The sequence below is a fragment of the Erigeron canadensis genome, chromosome 6 (genome assembly GCF_010389155.1).
Source record: "Erigeron canadensis isolate Cc75 chromosome 6, C_canadensis_v1, whole genome shotgun sequence".
NCBI lineage: Eukaryota > Viridiplantae > Streptophyta > Magnoliopsida > Asterales > Asteraceae > Erigeron > Erigeron canadensis.
The window spans coordinates 42,592,911-42,613,464 of NC_057766.1; the positions used below are offsets into that span (position 1 = coordinate 42,592,911).

The window sequence follows — 20,554 nt, forward strand, 5'->3', positions numbered from 1 at the left end:
AGTTAAATTATGAAAAGTTATTAAAATACAATATTTTTTATTATTGTTTTATAATATTATACGTGATTGGTTATTATAAAATAAATATTAGTATAAAACATATAAGATAAAATTTTAACTATGGAATCATATCATAACTGATGCTCAAAATTCATAAACTAATGCATGAATATTTTTATAACATATATATACAACGGTTTTCAATTTAGGAAAAATGATTATAGTATTTTGTTTTATTTTTATATTTTTTTTTATTTGCACCAAAACATTATACATTACAATATCAAAAGCAATGCTAACTTTAACAACCAAGAGGCCATCATATCGGATAGGAATTCAGCATATTACAAAACTCACAAGTATATATAAGACGAATACAAAATTTCACAAATATAGTAAACTAGTTAATCAACCCGGGTTTAACCCAAATCTTTAATTAAATTTGTAAAAAACAAATGTAAAAGAATATATGTAATTTTTATTATTGATAAATTATAACTTGATATGAAAATAGTGAATTGGGTAAAACAATAAATAAATATACCTATTACATTAATAAAAAGGCATTTCATAATATTATATAAAAGAATTTTAAAATTTCTTTGTTTCAAATAAAAGATTAAAAATTTAAATAAGCATTATGTGCGTTGAAAGCCTAATGCTATACAAAAATGAGAGAAAACTCTTTTTTTTAAAAATATGATATCATAAATGAAATAAAAGCTTTTTTAAAAATTTTGTTTAATACATAATAATATTTTTTAAAATACATCTAAAAAACAATTCTTCTTTATATTATATATATATATAAAGATTGTCGGTCATGAAATATCACGTAATACAAACATTTAAAAAAAGATACATGTAATCGTCTTGCCAAGTTGTTTAATCAATCAGGTTAGTATATGTTCGGAAACTAAAAAACGAACATTGAAAACTCCACGCTCATTGTCAAGGCCTCGATCATATATTTGTATATACACTAGCTATATACATTTTTTTTTTAAAAAAAAAAAAACCTGTAACTTTGATACACTAGACTATACACAACAAAAGGCCCATGTTACAATTTCGTTGACAAAAGCTAGCTAGAGACTCCCCTAATCGATCGAGTCATCGGTTCCATGAATTCTGACAGGCTGTATGATCCGACCACCGAAACTGATCATCCGTCGAAATACCGTTCGTGGAGGAATTGGCCTTAAACTTCTTCCAATCATGAAGAACTTTGATGAGATCGGTTTCTTTAGCGTGAATACTTCGGCAACAATTAGCATGAACAGTTGAAACCTCATTAACATCTCTACTATTTTCACAAAATCCACTAAAATAAATCGTGTCTAAAAACTTAACTCGCATTCCTAATCTTTTAAACTCCCCTTTTCGCATAATATCGTATAGGACGTCTTGTTCTTTCTTCCCGACCGAATGGTCTTTCTCTCCGTACCATTGGTCATACAATGCGATGGTTTTGTTGTTTGACCTGATCATGTAGAAGCCCGTGTTGATTGGGTTTTCATCTGACCACTGATCGCCATTAAACCTATCGACACTGATTTGAAGGTCCAAGCTTTCGTCGTTATGGAGCATTTTAAATGGATTTCTTAGCCACAGTATATCCATATCCTACAAAATTTTAAGAACACACTAGCTGAATTAAATGTCTAGTTAATTTCCTGATAATCTAAAAGTAGAGATCGAGTGCATGTATATGATACCGTGAAGATAAAGTTGTATCCATGCTTGAGAACATCTCCAAGAAAGAGTGTTCTTCGCCACATCATCTTTAAGAAATCCTCAGACATGAAAAGCTTCTCCCCGCCGTCGAATTCCACACCTTCTGTTTGTAGCTTATAGCAATGTAGTCCTAGAAAGTTGCACCTATCGTACGCCGTTTGATCAACCGCCACAATCAAAAGGTGTTTCTTAATTTGGCGAGTATCTTCCCCTAGCCAAAACGCGTCTAGGAATATATCGAGCATGGGCTTATCCCCTTCGGTGTAGGCTTTATTAGCAACGGCAAGGATCACGGTTTTGTTTTCAGTCGAAGCTCCTGCCAATGCCTCTTCTAACTCATCATGATAAGTCTCTTCATCATTTTTTTTGGGCTGCAAATTAAAATGTTGCCATGAACACATACTCGTTAAACTTATATTAATTTGAAGCATGTAATATAAACTACCTTAATTAATTTATGATTGCGTCATTGTTATTAAAAATATATTCTATATAGATGATGAAGGATTCGAGTATACTGCTTAGCTTAAGGCTTTGACTTATATAATATAACTTTTGATCAGAGAGACACCATTTTTTTTCAATTTGAAATAAAATAAAAGATCATAAAAAAAAAAAAGAAACCCCAGAAATCGCAATGAAAAGCGTCCGTTGTCTAATGGATAGGAACAGAGGTCTTCTAAACCTTTAGTATAGGTTCAAATCCTATTAGCAGTGGATAACGGAGTCTTGCTAGTTTCTTGTTGGTGTCGCTATATCTACATGACTTTGAATAATTAATACGTTTTTAATTTGTATAAGTGAATCTAGACGTACAAGAAGATATAGATGTGCATAAAAACAATTTGAACCAATGTCATGAAACATATAGGCGATTAGGAGACAAAACTACCAAGCTATTTATATCTTTGATGGCTGACAAAATTGATTATCATGTAAAAATGGCTTGATTATCATGTAAAAATGCCGTGGGATTATACATCAAGAAGAAGCTCACCGCGGTTGATGGTGATGGGGATGGGGACGGGGATGGTGATTGTGGTGGTGATTCTGGTTGAGGTGGTGGTGATTGTGACGGTATTTCTGGTGGTGGTGATCCTGAAGGTGATTCGGGTGGAGGTGGTGGTGATGGTGATTCTGCAGGTGAAGGTGATTCTGGTGGCGATTGGGATGGGGATGGTGATTCTGCATCAGGTAGAGGTAGTAATGGTTTGGAACGATAAAACTTGTGGGTGATGTTGGATATGGACACCGAGCCATCCTTATTGGATCCAAGATAGATAAGAACAAGAGATGCAACCGAAAATATCCACAGCCCAAGAAGAATTCGAGCCTTGGGGTATTGATCTCCTGATATCTCTTCTTCTATGGCTTTCTTCATGGCTTTGCCGGTTTTATTCTTTTGACGTTCCCGGGCTCCCGGCTGGAGGTATGGATTGCAATGTGATCTTAGATGGATAGAGTATCATGTTGATGGGGAAAAAACACAACTTGAAGAAATTTGATCGATAAAGAAAGTAAACAAATTGAAAGAGGGAATATATATGATACAAGCCATTCAAAAACACAACTAACATAACCAACTTTAATTAGTGGCATGTGATGGAGATCGATGAACAAGCGACTTGTGTGTTAAATTATTCATTTATACTTAACCACTATTACAATTAATTAAATAACGAGGCGCGCAACACGATCAGGGCAAAAGTGGTAACCCGACCAGGCAGCATTTGCGGCGACGTCGCCGCTAATGCTGCGGGGCCCCATCTGGCGCGTGGCAAAGACTTTTGACCGTTGACGAGACCATTTACTAAGCATTAGCAGCGACGTCGTCGCTAATGCCCTGGTCGGATTACTATTTTTCTGGTCGTGTTACCCTGTGCCTTAAATAATTAAGATTGTTACATTACAACTTACAACACCGAGGAAAAGCCTAACCTTATACTTAACAAAACGTTGGTGTGATTTGAGATAAGGCTATGTGAACCATAAGGTCATCCCTGTTTGAAACCGTTTTGATCAAAAGTATGCTGGTTTCTTTCCGGGTTTCTGTTGCTTTTTTTTTCCCCAAAAACCGATCCAGAACTAATCTCAACAACCGAAAACCAAACCTGTTCCAAATTGTTGGTTTTTCTTAAAACCCGAATCGGCTTGGTCAAAACAACAACCAAAAATCAAACCTGTTCCAAATTGTTGGTTTTTCTTAAAACCAGAATCGGCTTGCTCAAACCCGATTTTGACCGGATTCGGTTTTCAGTATCTTTCGACCGAGTATAAAAAATCCGGGGTTTTTTCGGGCCACCTCTACTCTAGTATACCGTAAGTCATTGATCCGTAAATCCCAAACTTGATCCAAAACAGATATTAGTTGAGCTTAACTTGATCATATGGGCTTTCTTATAAGGTTTGTCTTGTGGTCCATCTCTTTGTCAGGCATCACCTAGATGGCTAGATGACTAGATCTGCTGGTGAACCGTGAGCCCAACTTGGTTTTAAAAGCTAACGAGATGGAAATTGTTGTCATTCTACAATCTCAATTCTTTTTATATGAAAGTCTGTACAAAAATGAAATAAATGATAATTAGATAATGATTACAAAGAACCCTTATTTTGAGAACTCATTTTTTATAAGAACCGTAAGAACTCCTAAATTTCATATTGGATCACATTTTTTTTTCATTCATATGTGAAACGTTATAAAAATATATGTTGCAGAAGAAAAAAAATTTCAAAACCTTATATATAGTTATTTGTCACATGTAAACAAAAAAACGTTAACTAATTCATTCACAAGTTCACAAAAAACTACTTAGAAGGTTTCTTAAAAAAGTTTCTTCTATAACATATTTTTATATTATTTCACATGTGAATGAATAAAAAAAATTTTTGAACAAATATATAATTAAATAGTACTCATGGTTCTTAGAAAAAAATAGTTCTCAAAATAAGAAAACTCGTCAATGGGTTGGTGGCCTATTGGTAAGGTCTTTGACCTTGGGGAAAGCTACCAGGGTTTGAATCTCACTTCCTACATTTGTAGGAGTGAATTATTATAGAGGGTTTCGAAAGTCTTGGGTTTCATCACAGACATACGTAGTTCGTGCATCGCATACTACCCAATTAGATGTCACTGTAGTGTCTCGAATACTAACTAATAATTACTAACTACTAACTCGCTGTTAAAAAAAAACTCAATTAATAAAACATAGTTAGGGGAAAAAGTTTTGAAGTTATATTGGGTAAACTTATAACCATAACTTCTACCCTAATAAATTTGATACGAGTATTATGCTGGTTCAAACTCTCATTTTCATGAAAAGAATATGAAATGAAACAAGGTAACTTTTGTTTTGAGAAAAAAGTGAAAAGCACTAATTTTAGCATATAATATTATCATAGGTCTAACAAACCAATTAATTATAGGGCTAATGTTACCATGTGACCACGTGGAACCACAAGATGAAAACTACAATGTTACAGGTTTAATTCTTGTCAAAAACAAGTTGGAAAAAAAATATGTAGTGTTTTCACCGGATATGAGTATGTAGTGTGCGCTTTGGGTACCAAATTGATACATAAACCAGAGAGTTACACAATTTTTTTTCCAGATCTAACAATGTTTTTTTGGTTGGGTTTCTTATTTATTGTCTATTGTCAAAAGAAATTGACCACCTATTTTTTTAAAATTTTGGTTACATTAAATTATCAGCTTGCTTTTTAGTAGTTAAACTCATCTCCATTACTTCAGATTAATGCTAAAATATAATCTTTGAAGAACACATTGTATAAACAAGAGTTGGTAGCATGTGTTTTGCTGCAAAAACCAGTTTTGGGTTTTTAATGAAAAGAAAAATATAGCGCCCAGAATATAAAATTTGATGATGATTACATGAAAAAAAAATAAAAATAAAAAAAATGAACAGAGTGTCCAGATTACATGTTTATTAACCATAGGAGGCAAAAGTAAATACTAATTAAAGGTAGTGGGCCAAATCAAGGGTCCAAATTGCAAAGGCCCAATTATTTTAAAGTAAACAAAGTTCAAATTTTTAAAAACCCAACTAAAGTCATGAAAGAACATGATTAGTCAAAAAAAATGCTAATAGGAAAACACCATAATCATTTCTATAAGAATGATTATGCCCGACACTTTTTTGAGTTTCAACATAATCATTCTTATAGAAATAATAATGACTAATTTGTTAGGCGTAAATATATGCCTAAAAAATGACATATCAATTGTTAATGTTAATAGGAAGGAAAAAAAAAAAAAAGTAAAGTTCGTATGTCAGAATCATACTTTTAGGCATATGTTTAGAGCTTTAAATCTACTATTAGTCACATAAATCATTAACTCTAAATAGAAGATAATGGAAACTTATCGATTTTTTTATGCATACAAGATCGGAAAATCAATAGTTAACCTGCTATTTGAATTAAGGAAAATGATAAATCCTCCTAACCAGATAGCCTAAAAATCCTCCCAACACTTTACAAAAGTGACATGTGGTATCCACTAATTCTCTTTCCTAATTTTGTCCTCTGGTTTTTCCATATGTATCATCCAATAGTTAAAGAGGATTTTTAGGCTATTTAGTTTGAATGATTAATCACTTCCCTTGAATTAAATATATATAAACACAAAAGGTGGACAAATTGAAAAGTACATGACAAAAGCCTCCCATAATATCAAGGGATAAGCTTTTTTTTCCCCCTTTTATACCAAGTTATGGGTTGCAACACATGTTTCTTTATAGTGTCCGATTCTTTATTAAGCATATTCAAATAGCATACATGACCTTGTTCTAAGAATAATAAATAAAAAGTTTCAAAAAGAAGCTACAACAAAAATGACTACTATTAGCATCAATGCTGCAATGCACAGAGCTTGCAGCTCTCCTCACATAGCAACCAAAGAACCATCTCAGCTAGGAACAACGCGGTCTTTAGGAACCAAACAGGCCTCTACAATAGTATCTCTGAATGTTGAAGGGCAAAGCAGTCTAAACAAACCTCAAGAACAAAACCACGACAATATTGGAGTCGAGACGGGTGATGAAACAGAAATTTCCGGGGTCAAATTCACTGATGACCGATGGAAACATGGGACTTGGGATCTGAACTTGTTTGTAAAATCTGGAAGAATGGATTGGGATGCTTTGATTGTTGCTGGTGAATAACTTGAACCATTGTACTTTGCTTTTCATTGATGACAGGACACCAATTTTTTTAACTTATGGAAAATGAACATTACACCAATTTTTTTAACTTATGGAAAATGAACATTGTTGTGGAGCACTAAAGTTATATGATGTGGACCATTTTGGTTTTGCAGAAGCAAGAAGGCGAAAGTTTCTTGAATTGTATCCAGAAGGAGCAACAAATGAAGATCCTGTTCTGTTCAGAAGTTCGATTATACCTTGGTGGGCTTGGATTACACATTCTCACCTTCCCGAGGCTGAGTTACTCAATGGTTAGTGCTTAGTATATATTTTTTTTCATATTCGTTACATCTACCCAGTGTATACGTATCACATTGTTTACACCTATACAGAAGAATCACCGTTTCTAGTTTCATCAGTGTATTTGACTTATTAACCTGGTGTAGGTCGTGCGGCAATGATTGGGTTCTTTATGGCCTACGTTGTGGATGGTTTGACTGGGCTCGGCGTAGTGGGGCAAAGTGGTAGCTTCATATGCAAGATTGGTTTGTTCATGACAGTCCTTGGTGTAGTCTTTTTTAGGCAAACCAAGTCTCTAGAGGATCTCAAGAATTTAGCAGATGAAGCTACATTTTATGATAAACAGTGGCAAGCATCATGGAAAAATGCCTCCGGAAAAAGCAAAACTAATGTATATACCATCGCTCAATAAAACTGCTTATGTGCAACCCTAAACTTGTATTGCTTGTATGCACTCAGTTCGCTATCTGGACCATTATACGAACGTACCATGAAAACATTTGTGCTTCTAAATCTTGCTTGATTGGTAGATGCCAAATCTTCGGATATTGTTATGAATATGAATGGGATACATACATATAATGCCTATCTGGAGTTTTTAACTCTCCTCCTTTTCACCTTCCTATATATTGTGCTTACTGTAGTGAACTAGTGATTAAGAACCAATAAAGGGCGGTCTCTTATTTTCTCCCCTCTCCCATGCTAGACTTGCTAGAGGTTCAAACTCGAACCTCATAGTGAGGGAATCAGGAGCACCCCATCTGATCGGGCGGGAACCGAAAAAACCCGTAAAACCTTTCTTGTTACTCTAAGATTAAACACAAGGCCCAAATCCGTCATTGCCCTCTAAACATTATAAATTGCTTTATATTTGCAATTTTCCAAAATATTAATGCAATTATTCAAAATAGTAATACAATTATTAACGCGTTGTATGGTAGGCTGACAATAGCTTTATAGTTTATACCTATTTTTGGGACCAGGTATGGGGCAACATGACTAACATACCAAAAACAGACAAATATAGAATATGAATATGGATATGAAAATCTGTTATAGGTCAGGTCCAAACAAAATCATCAAGTCAGGAAACCACCCAGCCAAAGGTATACATTTTCTCCACTTCCTGGTTTTACTACGATAAAAGAAACAGACAAGATTAATTTATTTTTAAAAAAAAACAAGCTGTTGGTTTAATATACGTGCACAGACAGAATGGGAAGGCAAGGCAACTTGTGTAATTTCCCAATTATTTTTGGTACAAAAAAGGCAAAATCACTAAAACCTAAAAAGAGTAGTATATATCCTTGAGAAATTCCATGTCAGCTTAGCGCACTATGCACAGAAATGAGAAGGCAGGGCAACTTGGTTCCCTCGCTTTGTTGACCTTTGACATTGTTGACTTTTCTACTATAATCAAAGCTGGTGTGCCAGTCTGAGTCCTAGAAATCTACAATAAGAAAGATCCTTTTTTTTTATATCAGAGTACACATTCTTGATTATCAAACATGAGTTCCCACACATCTTGTTGCTCATACCTTTGGGTTCTCGCAATCTTTACATTGTTTCATTGTTCTTTGTCTGTTGAAAACAGCAGCAATATTCAATGTAACAGGTAAGAGAAAATGTGCTTTTGGAGTTCAAGAATAGCCTCGTTGATGGTGCAAACCGGCTCGTATCATGGAACAGTAGCAACGAAGATTGCTGCAAATGGTACGGGATCACCTGCAACAATCAAACCGTCATGTCAGCAAGATTAGCCTTCGCGGGCCAGATGACCCAGCCGACTTAGAATCCAAGAAGCATCTATACAAAGATTTGGAGGGAAAATCAACCCTTCTTTGCGTAATTTAACTTCACTCGAGTACTTAGACTTGAGCTGCAATGACTTTGGAGGCAACCCGATTCTACGTACATTGGGTCACTCCAGACTTGAAATATCTGAATCTTTCCGAGTCAAGATTCTCAGGGGAAATACCAAGTCAACTAGGGAATCTTTCCGCATTACAGGTTCTCAGCGTCGGGAATCGTTATAGTGCTGATCAATATGTGCAACAGGTGAAGAGTTTGCAGTGGCTGTCGGTCTTTCTTTGTTGCGCCACCTTGACATGAGCGGGGCTCAACTCGGTGAAGTGTTTGATTGGGTACAGGTGACACAAACTTGCTCCCTTCTTCCCTTGTCGAATTGTATTTGGCGTATTGTGGACTTCCTCCAATCACAACTAGTTAACTATGGTTAATCTTAGTTCACTTGAGATTCTTGATCTTTCTATAATAATTTCAGTACTAACTCAATACCGGGTTGGATTACTAGCTTACAGAGCCTTGTTTCCTTAAACCTTGCTTCTGTGAATTCAATGGTCCAGTTCCTGCTGGTCTTATGGACATGATTTCCCTTACCACCCTTGATTTGTCAAATAATCAACTCACAGGTATTCAAACTCGGCGTAATTTGTCTACAGTAAACATCTGTAGCTTGGAAGAAATCAATCTTTCCTGGAACAATTTAATGGAAAAAGTCTGTTAGACGTCCTACCAAATTTGTTCGAATGTAATCATCTAAACTCGAGTCTTTAAGGTTATATCAAGTGGGCTTTCTGGTAATCTACCATCCAACTTGGTAATCTGAAGAATTTGGTTCACATTGATCTTTATGGCAATTCTAATATGGGCTAATCCCAGATTCTTTGGGGAATTTATCATCCTTACAAACTCTAGAACTCGGGATAATTACATTCGGGCCCATCCCGGACTCGATGGGACGGTTATCATCTTTGCTATCAATGCATCTCCTTTCAATTCAATATCTGGCCCACTCCCGATTCTTTAGGAGAATTATCGTCTTGGGGGACTTGGATCTTTCGTATAATGAAATCAATGGAACTCTTCCTCACAGTGTTGGTCGACTTACAAATCTAACGAGCCTAAACATTGAGCACAATTTGTTAACAGGTATCGTGACCGAAGATCATTTTGGTAATCTCACGAATCTAATCATTTTGCGAGCAGATGCAAACCTGTTAAGACTCGATTATCGTCTAAGAACTGGGAACCACCTTTCAAACTCCAAATATTGAGCATAAATTCATGGAGTTTAGGTCCATCGTTCCCTTCTTGGCTTCAAAACCAGACCAATCTATCTATCTTGTATCTGGCCAGTAGCGGAATTTCAGATAACATTCCAAGTTGGTTCTGGACAACATTTTCGGGTTTGAAGTATCTGAATATCTCAGATAATATTATCCAATGTGTCAACTGACAATTTCTTTTGTCCTAAAACAGATGCAGAACGGAAACAGATTATATATATGAATCTGGGGAATACTAATCTTTCAGGTATGTTCCTGATTGCTGGACATCCTGGGAATTCTTAAATAACTTGAACCTCCAAAATAATAATCTCACTGGTGCAATCCCAAAATCTTTGGCTAATCTATCCTCTCTAGAATCATTAAACATGCGCAACAACAAGCTCTCGCAAGAATTACCCCTGGATCTAATGAATTCAAAGAGCTTAAAGATCATTGACCTTGCTGAAATGAACTCACTGGAAGCATACCAATATCAACGGGCAGAGAAGCTACGGTTTTAAAGCTTCTCAACCTTCTTTCCAACAAACTATCGGCGAAATCCCAATGAAATCTGTAAACTAGATTCTATTCAAATACTAGACCTTGCAGACAACAGTCTTTCGGGAAAGATACCAAACTGCTTCAACAATTTTAGTGTCATGACAGGAAAAGTGAACCCAAGCCAGGAAGTCGACTTAGACGGGGAAGAATTTAGGGCGTGCTTGGTTGGTATGAAGGAAGGATGAACGGATATAGCAGCATTCCGGTCTAGTCACAATCTTGGATCTTTCAGGGAATGATTTATCAGGGTCTATCCCAAGTGAGATCACGCAGTTGTTAGATTTACATTAATAAATTTTTTCAAGTAACCATTACAGAAGAATCCCGATTTGATTCATCTTCTTTCATAACGAGTCTCTCAAATTCTGACTTCAATTGTTGCGAGTGCGCTTGTTGAACATCTTCTGTCCCAACAAATCTGCCTTTAATGATCCCAATTTGTTTTGCTGTTTCACATCCCGCAACTTGCATTTGTAGATCTTCTGGCAATCCTTGAAATAGATACGCGGATGCAGAACTATCTTTCTTTACATCAATCTCCTTTGATGTACTCGCTTCTTCTAACAACCCCATACTCCATTTGCCACTAATATCTTCTTCATTCTTCCGCCCATAACGTATAGTTCGTATTGTTTAGAATTGGACATTGATAGGATGATAACTGTCAACAACATGATTGTTGTTTCCATTTTAATCTCCCGCCATATTTTTTCGATTTGATTTTCTTCTAAAACCAAAATTATTCTAACAATCGTTGAACTTAACTTTCGTCTAACCACAATAATTCTTCAACAATTCTAACGTTTTCCTCACGCGAATTGTAATAAGAAAATTCTATATTTTCCTTTATCGATTCTTCTACTAGAAATAAAATTAACAAGTATTGGAAAAGGTAACAATAAAACCTGTTAATGTATTCCTGGGCTTTCACTTATAATTTCGTGGGCCTCCTTTTGTAGACAACAGTCACGCCCCTTTAGTCCAATATGAACCGTTCCTTTTATTCCTTTCCCAAATAAAACTGCTTGCTGCTTCTTCCCTTGTTTCTTACACGTAATTAGGGCAATAACCCAAACGCTCCTTCTTCTTTCTTCTGATCTTCGGATCAAATGGTGGTGGTGGTTAATCAATGTTTTCTGGTAATCTATCTCTCCTTTCTTCTCTAGCGGTGGTGGCTAAACGTTTATATGACGGTTACCCTTCTTTTTTCCGACACACGGCGGCGACGGTTTCTTTTCTTCTCCGGCAACAACGACGGCGGCGGTTTCTTGTTCTTCAGCAACACCGATATGTTTCTCTCTTCTTTCTTTCTGAATTCTTTTCTGTTATTGATTCCCTGAATCAATTTGATCTTAGTCTCTGTCTTCTCTTTCGATCGGTTTCTCTCGATCACTTTTCTCTCGATTGATTCCCTAAATCAATTGGTCTCTTCTTACTTGGAACGATTCCCTGAATCGGCCCTTCTTCTCTGTCTCTCTTCTCTTAAGCGATCCTTCTTGAATCGTTGTTCTCTCTTTCTCTGGTTCGACCCTTGGCAACCCTTGGCTTTGATGCCACTGTTGGTCCCTCGTCCCTCTCACTCACTCACGAACACAAAACAATACACACACTAAACTTATCTTATTATTTACAACGTAGGTTTACACATATAGTTTTCCAACAGACACAACGAACCATCATGTCCGTTCACTAATAGGTATGACTTTCTAATAGACAACTTTTCCTAAAGGACACTTCCTTTTATTAACTAACTAGTTAACCGAAATACTTTCATTCGGTTGTAGACTTTATTCTTGACACTTTAGACCCCCTAACTTACACATCGACACTTCCATGGATTGATAAATTAGTATTCAACAAGATCTAAGATATATAGACGATCGGCGTTGTCTTTGTCTTGTCACATATCACAAGAATATGAACTAGAATCCATATATATATATATATACACTAGCATTGTACCGCGCGATGCGGCAACGGTTTGGTCATGACGACGACTGGTGTGGTGACGGCGGTCGTGGTGGTGACGAACTATTGTTGGTGGTGGTTGTAAGTAATTGATGTAAACATATAGTAGAGATATTTTAAAAAATAGGGATTGATGATGTAAATTATTAATCAAGGGTAAAGTGGTAATTTTGCATCTAACACTTTTATGAGAGAGAAACCGATAATTATTATAAGATAGTATAGATATTTGTTTTTTATTTATTTTGATTTTTGTGTTTTTCATAAAAACAGTAATAATTAAGAAGTTACATATATTATGTTATCTCATTGTCCTTATTAAAGTTTTTATAGCATTTATTTTATGTTTTTTTGTTATTTAGAGACTAGTATTTTTTATTATATTTATATGTTATAGAGTTAATTTTATGATGATTTGGTATATATTGTTTTATATTTTATCTAATGTGAAATATAGATTTATTTTAACGATAATACAGGGTTACGCACGGGTATTGTACTCATTTTGTTATTGATGTTTTTTATCTTCATTAGTTTTCCTTTTTAAATCATCCGCAAGAATTGCACCACCTTCAGTAAATGCATATATGTAATGCTGAATTGCTTTTATAGAAACGGAATTACACACACTAGATAAATTAGATGAGCGTGTTTATCTTCATGAAGTATAACCGCTATGTCATCTTGATAATAGTTAACGGAGAACTATACAAAGTTACAACATACACACATAATTATAGCTTGTCTATCATGAGGGTGGAACCTACAAACTATTAGTTGATAGGTCAACTCTTTAAAACCTCATATTCTTTTCAATATTTTTCCCTCTCTTCACTAAACTAACAAAACTTATTAATTGACCTCAGTTAACGTGTACTTATTAATCCCATGTATGTCATCATACGATTCTAAGTGTTAGTGAACCATGAAAGTGGAATGGATATTAAGTTTAGCAAAATTCTGGCTTAAAGATTTTTTTAGTGTAAACTTTTCCAACCGGCCAGCACTTTACAATGAGCTAATATTAGGGGTGTAAACGAGTCAAGCCAGCTCGTGAAATCCTCGAATTCGATTCGTAAAAAGCTCGTTCGAGCCAAGCTTAAATGAGCTCGAGCCCAATTCAAGCTTAACTGTTGACTCGTTTACTAAACGAGCTCGAGCTTTGAATTCATAACTCGATTAAGCTCGCGAGCCTAAACGCTTTCACATACTAATCGAGCCGAGCATAAACGAGTTTTTTTCACGAACCTCTGAATCGAGCTTAGTTTTGATCACTTACCTAGCTCAATTTCTAGCCAAACTCAGACTAATTTAGTTTTTTTTGACAAACGAGCCGAGCTTGAGCTTTCTTAACAAATCACGAGCCGAGCTCGAGTTCATAAACTATGGCTCGAACGAGCCCGAGCTCCTTAAACGATCTCGAGCTCGATCGAGCTCGGGCTTGACTCGGCTCGTTTACAGCCCTAGCTAATATTTGTTTAGTTGTACGTTTTTTTTCAAGGGAAAAAAGATTTTCTACCTATAATCCAAAATCGTTAAGCCATAATTTAACTAAATCATGTATTTCAATAACTTGATTGCTACATAGCTTAGATCATTGTAAATGAACACCTAAAATGCTGTCATCACAAGTTTCAAAAGAACCAAATTCCAACCAACAAAGATCTAACTTTTGAACTGGACATAGTTGTTTAAGATCGTGTCGACGAGTTCAGTTCTTCAAATTTATCAATCCAAACACATATTTTTATCATTTTAAACAATCAAGTGAGACACCGACTTCGATCTTTATTCTAAAACGAAAGAAAACTTCTATGTGGTTTGAGTTCTACATGATGGTCACAAAACTAAAATAAGAGAAAATAACCTATAATACAATCGAACATTGCAAGGAATAACTGGCTGTTTTGACACTTCTATTGCAGGGAAATGATACGAACCCACTCCATAATAGGCTCGCATCATGCCATAAGCTAAGTGTAGAATTCACTCCCAAAAGCTAGCTCAAAGGAGGAGGAACACCTAGACTTATAAACCACCAACCAATCACATACTTGGCCAATGTGGGATCATATCAATACCCCACCCTTTGAGGAGCCAACGTCCTCGTTGGTCACGGCTATGTTGGTCACGGTTGGCACCCTTCTCCTTGGGTCCAAGCCACCACTCCGAGTGTTAGAACCTCGAAAGGTAGGGCTGGCTCTGATACCAATTGATACGAACCCATCCCATAATAGGCTCGCATCATGCCATAAGCTAAGTGTAGAATTCACTCCCAAAGCTAGCTCAAAGGAGGAGGGAAACCTAGTGTTGGTCCCTCGTCCCTCTCACTCACGAACACAAAACAATACACACACTAAACTTATCTTCCTATTTCACAACACTTCAACGCACGACGCGTTCTTCTTGTTCTTCACGTTTTTACAAATGGACTTTACATGGTTATTATAATTACCCAATAGGCACATACGAAACAACACACCCTTTCACTAAGGGTATAACTTTCTAATAGACACATCTATTTCCTAAACGACATGTCCCTTCACTAACTAACTGTCTAACCGAAATAACTTCCATTCGGTTGTAGACTTTATTCTTGACACTTTAGACCCTTAACTTATACATCGACACTTCCATGGATCGATAAATTAGTATCCAACACTCCTCCCTAATTTATTAATCCATGTCTTTGATATCTTCAAGCTCCATTATCTTTATCTTTGAATTTTGGGTTGTTTCCATTTTCTTTGTCTTGATTTATTAACACGAAGTATGTCTCGACCTTTTTCTTGATTTGACTACTTTCTTCCTTATCTTCAATCTCGACTAGATCATCTTTGTCAACTTTGTCACTCTCTTTCTTTATTCGTATCATGTCATGATCTTGAATCCTCAACAATGTGTTTCTTGTATCACGATCTTCGTATTCAACTTTCTTGTTTCTTAACTTGTTGTCTTTCTCAATCTTGCTTTCCTTATGAATTTTGATAGCGTCTCTCGATGCTTCTTGCATTCGCCATTGTCATCTCTTGGTTCTTCTTCTCGATGTTTCTTTCTTAAAACAACTTCATAGTTTTCTTTCTCAAACGTTCTCTTTCTGACTTTAACTCTTTGATCTCTTTGCTCGTGCAATCTCTCAACTTCTTCAGGTTCTCTAACTCCTTTTGCATTTGTTTCTCAAATGTTATCTCCTTATCTTTCATTTTCTTCTTAATTCTTGTTTCTCCATCTCAAAGTCTTGAAGCATTTCGAACTTCCAAAACTCTAGTTTACTTCTCAAGTCAGTTTCTATCTCGAACTTCCATTTCTTTTCTTCTTTTCTTTTAAGGATGTTGTATCCTCTTCATCCTTAGTAGTAACCATCAATAGCGCTGTTCGTCATCTTCGAACACAAGGTTTGCTTTTTCTTCTCTATGGTTTGGTTTTGGACAATTTGCAGCAAAGTGTCCAAAATCTTGACAATTATAACATTGTATGTCCTTAAGTTGTCTACTGGATAGTTTTGATCTCCAGGGCTTTTCTTCCATCGATTGAAACTATCTTCATTTCTATTATCTCTCATGAATCTTCCTTGGCCTCTTCCTCTTGTTTGATTACCACCTCCTCGTCTATTATTCCCATAGTTGCGTTCATATTTTTGCCATTCCCTCGGCGTGTGAACAACAACTTCTCACTATTATCTTCTCCACTCTCTTTTCTAAACTTGAGCCTTTCTTCGTAAGTCTTAAGTTTCCCAATAACCTCCTCCAATTCGCTTCCTTAAAATCAACAACCATTTCAATGGTTGCTACTATTGGTATAAACTTCTGGTACTGCGTTGAGTAATTTTCGCACTTTCGTTTGTTCATCAATGTCATCCACATGTAGCAGCCTTTGTAATGATGCCATCATCTTTCGGCAAATGAATTATTGATTCATCTTCTTTCATAACGAATCTCTCAAATCTGACTTCAATTGTTGCGAGTGCGCTTGTTGTGCGCTTGTTGACATCTTCTGTCCCAACAAATCTGGTCTTTAATGAGTCCCAATTTGTTTCGCTGTTTCACATCCCGCACTTGCATTTGCAAATCTTCTGGCAATCCTTGGAATAGATATGCAGATGCAGAACTATCCTTTTTTATATCGATCTCTTTTGGTGTGCCTGTTCCTTCTACTAAATCCCATATTCCATTTGCCACAAGTATCTTCTTAATTCGTATTGCCCATAACATATAGTTCGTATTGTTTAGATTTGGACATTGATAGGATGACAACGGTATGGCAACACAGATTGTTGTTTTCGTTTTATCTCCCGACATATCCTTTTAATTTGATTTTCTTCTAAAACCAAAATAATTCTAACAATCGTTGAACTTAACTTTCGTCTAACCACAATAATTCTTCAAATTTTAAACTTTTCTTTTTGTATTATTATTCTAACAGTAAAAAGTACTAGTATTTAGAAGAATGATAGAACCTGTTATTTGGGCTTTTTAATCTTTGTGGGCTTCGAAAATATGTCACACCCCTTTTAATTCCAATAGACTGCCCGTTCCTTTTTTTCTTTTCCCAAAATAATCACGCTTGTTCCTGTTCCTTCTTTCTTCTTCACGCAATTAGGGTCCTTTTTTTTTCTTCTTCTGAACAAACGATGGGGTGGTGGGTACGGTACACTTATACAACGGTGGTAGTTTTCTCCTTTCCTTTCTCTTCTCTGATGATGATGGTTACTATGTTATTTCTCTTTTCCGGCACGGCAGTGGCGGTTCCTTTTCTTTTCCGGCAACACGGGCGGCGGTTACTCCCTCGCACAACCGATATGTTTCTCTTTCTTTTCTCTTTAATTCAATCTTTACTCAGTCAATTCTTTCTTTCTCTATTTGCTTTCTGAATCGATTTTCACTTGATCGGTTATTGATTCCCCTGAATCAATTTTCTTCTCTGTCCGTCTACTCTAAAATGATTCCTCTTGAATCATTTCTTCTCTGTGTCTCTTCTTTAAGCGATCCGAACGACCTTGGCTCTGATGCCACTGTTGGCCCTCGTCCCTCTCACTCACGAACACAAAACAATACACACACTAAACTTATCTTCTTATTTCACAACACTTCAACGCACGACGCATTCTTGTTCTTCACGTTTTTACAAATGGACTTTACATGGGTATTTATAATTACCCAATAGACACATACGAAACAACACACCCTTTCACTAAGGGTATAACTTTCTAATAGACACATGTATTTCCTAAACGACATGTCCCTTCACTAACGAACTGTCTAACCGAAAATAACTTCCATTCTGTTGTAGACTTTATTCTTGACACTTTAGACGCCTTAACTTATACATCGACACTTCCATGGATTGATAAATTAGTATCGAACACCTAGGCTTATAAACCACCAACCAATCCCATACTTGGCCGATGTGGGATCATATCAATAACTACTCTCCTTGCCTTTAGAGGAAATGTAAGCTAGTAAAAAAGGCCGCATAAAGAATCTATATGCTTTGAAGAGATTTTGCATACTTCTTAGTTCTTACTCTTTTTCTATGATATACATGTAAAATGTATGTACCTGTGTTTTCAAATATACCCAAATTAAGAGATCACGAATATATTTGTTTGGTTTATAGTCATCTTATTGTGAGCCATGTTGGACTGCCGGTTACTCAATTTTCAATTAACAGAAAAAAAGAGGGCTTTCTTCGGTCCAAGATATAGAGGCTGTGTACTTACTCTGCCAAATGCTAGCAACCCTTTTACTAGACTCAGTATGGCTAGTAGATAGATGGAATCCAAGGACTTGCTATACACATCTTGCAAAGCCGAAATGTTTAGGAGTAAGGATGGCCCTGTTACATATTCAAAGACAGAAACATAAGGTATGGTTATGAACATTCACATCAATGTTAATTAGGAACACAGAATGAAATAAACAGTGCCCTACGAATTACTGTAATCGATTACTGTCTTGGAAGTAATAGGGTCTCATGTACTAGCCTAATTTTAGTCTACTTCGCAGCAGAGAAGAAAATGATAATTTTTACATATCGGGCATGTATCATAGAACCACCAACAAGCAAACAATGTATAGAATAATATATTTTGATAAAACAAAACAACTTACCTTGACTTTCTTCTTCTCACAATCAATTGGCATTCCACAACTGCCTGTTGACTGACCATTATATTCACTGAACTGACCGACATAATGCAGATTCTGAAATGCTTCTTCACAAAATCTTGCTACTAACGTTTCATTTTGGGACATCGTCGCTCCATCTGAAAAGTGAGAGAATTTACCGTCAATATCCAAATAGAAGCTACAATACCACAAAATAAGATGTGCAGGATAGAAAAACATGATGCTATTGATTCATATTTCCTAAAACTGTTGCAAGTAATTTGGTATGTTTCCAGAGTATCAAGAATTTGGAGGGCAAGTTATGCTGGTGAAAACGTTAACTTGATGAAAAAGTTTCGAGTTTTGATCCTATAGAAAGAAGTTGTATACTAGAATTATAGTGAAGAGGTTGAGAGAAAACTAGAAAAGTAGAAGATTACGGAGAGTCATTTTGTGAGTCTCCCTCCATCTGTGTGTCTTCGCAGATACAACAATGACGAGGGTGCCATCATTATTGTATCTATTTTATTTTTTTTATTTTGGTAAAAGGTTACCCCGATGAATATATTTCAACAAAAATAAATGTGTAGTGCAAGTAGTGTCACTGACTGCCTACACGTTTGTATCTATTCCGTTGAGAGTGTTGTGATGATATTCAAGAGTAGTGAGGGAGCGTCTACTATGTAATCTGATTGTAATTAGTGAGTTTTAGTGGGTTGGATTGTCTCAATGAGCCAATTGTATTTGCCTTTCCTATTTACTTTATTATTCGTAATTGGTGTCTTGATTTCGTTGTTGTGATCGATCCAACATAACGGATATCCATGGACCCTGATATTTGATTCTTAAAATTTCTCCTAAACATGAATGAGCTACAGTTAGTGTGACTTTTTAATATTTAGTCGCCTAACCACATAATAGGTGCATACCTAAACGGACATAATATTAGTTACTTCTATATAAAAACAGCATTAATTAAGGTACCATAAAACTATGCAAACTACAACATTGATCATCTTACTTCTGTTTACTTTCCTAAGTGACAAATTTCAATCATCCATTAATATGGTTACTCTTGGAGGTCCCGATATGTTATCTACCATATAGAAATGAAGAAAAGCTGATTAAATATGGCTAATTCTGTGATTTATTTATTTTTTCAATCCAAACGCTGTGTTCATAGGTGTCTTTGCTAGTTCCATCACTATGCTCATTAGGTATTTACTGGTAGTTTTCCGAACACTATGCTTACTTGGTAAAGAGTCAAACTTACAACGATGTGATACAAAGTTTTTCAACATACACCAATTCAGCACACACACACAATATAATTAACTTAGCCTCCAGTTTCACCAACTTATTTTCCTTTCTTCTTCACACTCGTCATATTACCATTATTATCAATAACTTAATGTCACATCACACAAGCTCAATTGATGTTTTTGATCAGAAGTACCAAAATGGTAATATTATCCAATCTTCGAACTTCTAGCTAAAGGTGGGTCCTTCTCTAAAGGTACTTTTGAACATGTCCACAATAATATTCATGCCTGTGGTGCTCTGGTTAGGGAGTCTATTTAGCGACTGTAGGTTTCTTAAACTTTCTTGGTGACTTTTAATGACTACATATATCAATTCAATAAATATT

The 20,554-nt window shown here is 35.8% G+C and overlaps 2 protein-coding genes across 2 annotated transcripts; one reads left to right on the plus strand and one right to left on the minus strand.

The window, feature by feature from the left end:
• Positions 1 to 1,113: 1,113 nt before the first annotated feature.
• On the minus strand, positions 1,114 to 3,138 carry LOC122604947 (uncharacterized protein At1g28695-like). Its single transcript, XM_043777803.1, has 3 exons — positions 2,879 to 3,138; positions 1,719 to 2,108; positions 1,114 to 1,626 (listed from the first exon to the last, which is right to left on the minus strand). Exons 1-3 carry the CDS (start codon positions 3,116 to 3,118, stop codon positions 1,114 to 1,116), a joined length of 1,143 nt encoding a protein of 380 aa, XP_043633738.1. The 5' UTR covers positions 3,119 to 3,138.
• Positions 3,139 to 6,579: 3,441 nt separating this feature from the next.
• On the plus strand, positions 6,580 to 10,791 carry LOC122604948 (light-harvesting complex-like protein 3 isotype 1, chloroplastic). The gene is made up of 5 exons (XM_043777804.1): positions 6,580 to 6,909; positions 7,073 to 7,210; positions 7,346 to 7,590; positions 8,815 to 8,912; positions 10,536 to 10,791. Exons 1-5 carry the CDS (start codon positions 6,588 to 6,590, stop codon positions 10,789 to 10,791), a joined length of 1,059 nt encoding a protein of 352 aa, XP_043633739.1. The 5' UTR covers positions 6,580 to 6,587.
• Positions 10,792 to 20,554: the final 9,763 nt, after the last annotated feature.

Coding starts and splice junctions, on each gene's coding strand:
- LOC122604947 (XM_043777803.1), bottom strand. CDS start 3,118: ATGAAGAAAGCCATAGAAGAAGAGATATCAGGAGATCAATACCCCAAG. Junction 2,109..2,878: donor CACCAGAATCACCTTCACCT/GCAGAATCACCA, acceptor TTTAATTTGCAG/CCCAAAAAAAATGATGAAGA. Junction 1,627..1,718: donor GATACAACTTTATCTTCACG/GTATCATATACA, acceptor AAAATTTTGTAG/GATATGGATATACTGTGGCT.
- LOC122604948 (XM_043777804.1), top strand. CDS start 6,588: ATGACTACTATTAGCATCAATGCTGCAATGCACAGAGCTTGCAGCTCT. Junction 6,910..7,072: donor GGATGCTTTGATTGTTGCTG/GTGAATAACTTG, acceptor TTGGTTTTGCAG/AAGCAAGAAGGCGAAAGTTT. Junction 7,591..8,814: donor CCGGAAAAAGCAAAACTAAT/GTATATACCATC, acceptor TCAATGTAACAG/GTAAGAGAAAATGTGCTTTT.